This window comes from Penaeus vannamei, chromosome 12, assembly GCF_042767895.1.
Source record: "Penaeus vannamei isolate JL-2024 chromosome 12, ASM4276789v1, whole genome shotgun sequence".
NCBI lineage: Eukaryota > Metazoa > Arthropoda > Malacostraca > Decapoda > Penaeidae > Penaeus > Penaeus vannamei.
This window is the reverse complement of record NC_091560.1, coordinates 37,528,739-37,534,080: the sequence shown is the minus strand read 5'-3', so window position 1 is coordinate 37,534,080 and position 5,342 is coordinate 37,528,739. Positions and strand designations below refer to the sequence as shown.

Below are 5,342 nucleotides of genomic sequence, written 5' to 3'. Positions count from 1 at the left end.
CAAGTGATGATCCCATTTCAGTTTTACGATAATTTGAGCACTGCATAAAAGTGATGTGCCAACAGTATTGGGTATATGGTAGTTTTTGTGTTTTGGTAAAGCTATTGACAAGCTATAAAAAAAAAAATTGTTACCTTTCTGTTTTACTACAGGACTCAAAACAATTTCTTGCTGGTAGTTGATATATATACTGGAATGTCTGCATTACCAATATAATGATTCCTGAACTAAATCTGGTGGATACTGGGTAAATGACTACAAGTACATCTAGTTCTTGAGTTCTAATAATTATATATATATATATATATATATATATATATATATATATATATATATATATATATATGTATATATATATATATATACATATATATATATGTATATATATAAATATATATATATATATATATATTTATATATATATATATATAATATATATATGTATATATATAAATATATAACTATATATATATATATAAATATAAATATAAATATAAATATATATATAAATATAAATATATATATAAATATATATATATAAATATATATATAAATATAAATATATATATAAATATATATATTTATATTTATATTTATATATATATTTATATTTATATATACATATAAATATAAATATAAATATATATATATATATAAATATATATATAAATATAAATAAATATATATATATATATATATATATATATATATATATATATATATATATATATATATATATATATATATATATATATATATATATATATATATATATTTGCATCATGCTTCCCTGTTTCTAGTGTGCATATGAATGTAGCTTTACATTGTTTTTATAATCACAGATAAATTATCAATAAAATTAAAAATAGTTGTATTGACAAATCCATGCATCATCATGCAATGATTAGCATCTGAATATCAGCACAGTGTCAGTTGAAAGTGAGCACTGGAACCAGTATTGGTATTGGCATATCTATACTTTATACATTAAATTAATCCCCTGATGCTAGGGTGGCATGGCATATAAACCATGTCCAAGGTGATTTTAATTTATTGCATCTGTTTACATAGATGATTCCCTAGTTGTTTCCTCTTTTCCTTGAAGTTTAAGATTCCTTTTTATCTTTTATTGCTAATATCCGTTTTTATCATAACATCCATAATAATAATAACAGTATTGGTATAAATGTTAGAAGAAAACTTTCTCAATAACTCAGGGAAAAGGGAAATCAGATGAAGTCAAACAGGTCCAATAAATTAATTCTTTGATGGCTTGGCAATTATAGAGCCATCTGTGTGCAAACTAAATTCACAAAACAAAACTACAGTGGACAGTATATGTACTTGGTACCACTATGTTAACCTAATGGTGCTAGGTACATGTAAGTCCATTGTAGTTCTATCTTATTTTGTTTACATGAATATAGCTTTAAAAGCACTCTGGAGTTAATTACAGACATACCTGATCTTGCCTGTCAGTGCCATTTCTTGAGTTCTCATGAAAATATTACATTTCTAATACAAACATTATCATTAATATCAATATCATCATCATGATTATAATGTTAATAGTAATAATAGTTATAAAGCTACACAGTAGTAACAGTAATAAAGCTACAATCTTCCTTCTTTTTCTAAATTTAAGGAATGGCATACACGGGTAAGGACAGGTAGACTTAGTAACTGACTTCAAAGTGAACATGGCCTTGTAGATTCATGTCAATGTAAACAAAATCAGTAAAACAAAAACCACAGTACACGGTGCATGTATGCATCTGGTGTCAATAGGTTAAGTTGTTTGTGAATTATGATGAACAGAATGCACGAATCAAGAATAATGGAGAACTCCTTTCCAAAACTTTAACACTGTAGTCTACTTCTTTATGTGAAAATAGGGGTGTTTGGTATATGATGCAATAAAACTAAAGTAATTGTCTCTCATATATTAGCAGCTGATAAAAGTGTCCAACAAAACATAAAATAGTGGAGGGTCATCATGCAAACACATGCAAGATGATCATTTGGCAAGAACCCTTCATGCTGAAAGCCTTTCTGCAGGTACCATGAATTAATTTCCATAGTTGCAACAATGTTTATGGTCTAACACAAAATCCATTGTGTGTGTTTTAATTCAAATTTGGAAAAATTGGCAGATATTACAAATATAAATATCTAAAAACATTCTCTCACATATTTTTGTATTTGTGAAATATTTACACAAAAAATCTTTTGACAAAGGATGATAAATAAAACCTATAAATACATAAGTAAATAAATTAGAATAAAAAGAAACACAGGAAGGGGAAAATAATAATGCTTCTTAACTTTACTCATTACCTCTTAAGAATCATTATTTCTTAAGAATTGTTATCCCTCATTAATTTGTAACCTCAATGTTGCCTTTATATTACTGATATACATATATATAAATATATATATATATATATATATATATATATATATATATATATATATATATATATTGGAAATTACTTAAGTAAAATATTCTCACAGTCCAAGTTTTTACAATGCCTTTGGCATCACATTTTTCATTCTACACTAAGTACAATACTTTGACGATCCATCAATGATCACAGCAAGTAAAGCAGAACATTGAATTTCATTTCATATATCTGCTGTAACTAAAAATAAGAATTTGATGAGAACTGATAAATTATTCCAGCTCATATCGACTGTTAAATCAGCATGAACACAAAAGGATAAACTGTGGTACATTTTGTCATTGTAAATTTTGTGATGTGCCTATCATCACAGCAAACATATTTGGATAATCTAGGAACGTCATCTTTTTGATATATGGGCCTGTATTTTGCTTTTCATCTGCACTACCTAATGCCTATTTCATCATGTGGCATAATATTCAATGCTGGTTATGATACTGAATCAGTATGAAGAACATATAGCAGATTCTAGAATGTTAATTCAGGAAATCCTTTTCTCTTGTCAAAATAAATATATTATTCCTTGGTTAATTAAACAGGTATCTAATAAACCCCATTATGTATGCTGATTTCACTTTAGTTCCCATTTACTTATTTTTTGAATCTCAATCCTTAAACTAAAATAACTTTTGGAGGAAATACAATTCAGACTGAAGGTATTATTATCATCTTTGAAAAATTCTGGCTCTTACTCTCTATATTCTGTAGTTCCCCTTTCATAAGATAATATACGACAACAAAAACTTCAGTCTGGAGGCAAGTAGTTTAATGTATATAATAAATACATTTCCTTATAAAAAAACATATTTCTATGAGTAAAATGTGATTTGTTATTTTTCCTTATGAGCTACAAAATTACTTTTCTGACTAGCTACAAGTTACTGGTAAATATATGATAAGATTTATAAGAGATACTTTTTAAGCTAACATCATGGGCACTTTTAATATACATATACAGCTTTGGTATTTTAACACTTCAGTTTCATACAGACATCTTACTTACTAAACTACACTTCCACTTCTAAACAAGGAATTAAAAATGAGAGGAGGGGAGATGGGAAATGCAATGGTTGTATAAATCTCATTGCCAATCCATGCATTTCTAAGCAGAAGTCAAATTCACTTTCACATCAGATGAAGCCCTAGAATCATCTCTCTTCTAAAAGACTGTAACCATAATAGCAAAAATACTAACAAAATAGAATACAAAATCTGAAGCCTGTGTAGCAGACTTACACAGAGACACACACAAAATTCTCTCACTAGACCAAGCTTGGTTCTTGTCTACCTGCGTAGGAGTGTGCGGCATAGTGCTTCTCCAACACGAAGTGACACCCTCACCCGCTTTATACCACAGTGCCGGGACGAGGGACTGTTGGGTGTCATATGGCTTTCATGTCTTCTGGGTCTGAGCCCTCGCCCTGTGGATTGACAGAGGGTAAAAAAAAAGAAAATAGAAAGAGAGAGAGAGAAAAGAAACAAAGAAAAAAGAAAGAAAAAAGCAGATTTTTTTTATGATAGACTGTTCTAACAGGAGAGACTGCAGTTTAACCCCTTCGATCTGTATAATTGACTAACAGATCATGAAAAAAATTGGCCTGAGGGGTGAGTGACATGAACATGCTGTCATGGGAAAACCTGGCTGCAAGTTGAGTGACACAAACTTGCTGTCATGAGCATTTTGGCTTACGGCTGAAGGTGAAGGAAAAGACTCACCATGAGTGCACAAATCTCTTGGAGAGTGATTAGACTTATTTGGCATTTAGACAGGGGCTTTTGCATTATGCCTACTCATAAACGATTAAGGAATGTAATCTCTGTAAGCCAGGACTGGAAGAGTGCTGGCTGCATGGAGGACGCCATTTCCATGCTCATCATTCTATTTCAGGCTGCTGTGACTGACGGCCTAGTTTATATTTCAGAAAATTGAATATCACACACACACACACACACACACACACACACACACACACACACACACACACACAAAAATACATATATATTTTTTTCTTGCACTGAGTTATGGACTACCTAAAGGGATGATATGCAGTCAGTGCACGGAAAACAGTCTCTTACCATCTGGATAAAGCAAATCAAATGACAATTGTGGATATTGTAAAATAGCCAAATCACTAAAAATGCTTATTCATAGAAAAAGAAAATAACAATGCAAAAGGGAGGCTTAGAGTCTTGTCACCGCACATGAGCATTCACATGCATCTGGCCTACAAGCTGTACATCTGGCACAGCAGCCACTCACTTAAGTCTAATGCCGTATTTGGGTCCATGTAATTGTCATGAAGCAACCAGATCAAAGGGGCAAAGCATGTTTTAAGTTATGATCTATTCTTTTTTTACATTTCTTGGGATACTTAGATAATGAATATCAAATATATAAAACTTAATTCATGTATAGAGAGGAAGAGAGAGAAGAAAGAAAGACACAGCAAAAGGGGGGAAAAAAGTCCAAAGCAAAGAAAAATCCACAGCCTTACCTGTTCAATGACAATGTCGTGCTCAGAGTCTGAAGTGGACATGTAGCGATGTGTACCCTGAGAACCTGAGTGGGCATGGGGGGCGATAAGGCGTGTGTGCTCGTCTCCCCCATTACTACCACCCACGGCAGTAGCTCCACCCGGCCATCCTCCTCCACGTGAAGTCAGGCGCCGCTTCATGCCTTCACCTTTGAGAATTTATAAAGTTTGTTGGCAAGGTACAAAGGCAAAATAAAAATTAAATAAAATACACAAATAGATAAATTGGTGTATTTTTGCTTCACCTTATCTTTACCTATATTTGACTCTATCTCTCTTGTTATCACAACATCTTATATTATCCAATAAATCTACAAAAGAAAGAAAAAATGAGAATAAGAAACGG

General features: G+C 31.0%; 1 protein-coding gene across 1 annotated transcript in view; it reads right to left on the bottom strand.

The window, feature by feature from the left end:
- Positions 1–1,928: 1,928 nt before the first annotated feature.
- LOC113800441 (transmembrane protein 184C) overlaps positions 1,929–5,342 on the bottom strand; it is a 15,428-nt gene continuing 12,014 nt past the window's right edge. Inside the window, exons 10-11 of the mRNA XM_027351211.2 lie at positions 4,958–5,145; positions 1,929–3,883 (exon numbers count right to left, since the gene is read on the bottom strand). Of these exons, the coding sequence (XP_027207012.1) occupies positions 3,845–3,883; positions 4,958–5,145 (227 nt within the window). The 3' untranslated portion in view covers positions 1,929–3,844. The remainder of the gene's footprint in view (positions 3,884–4,957; positions 5,146–5,342) is intronic.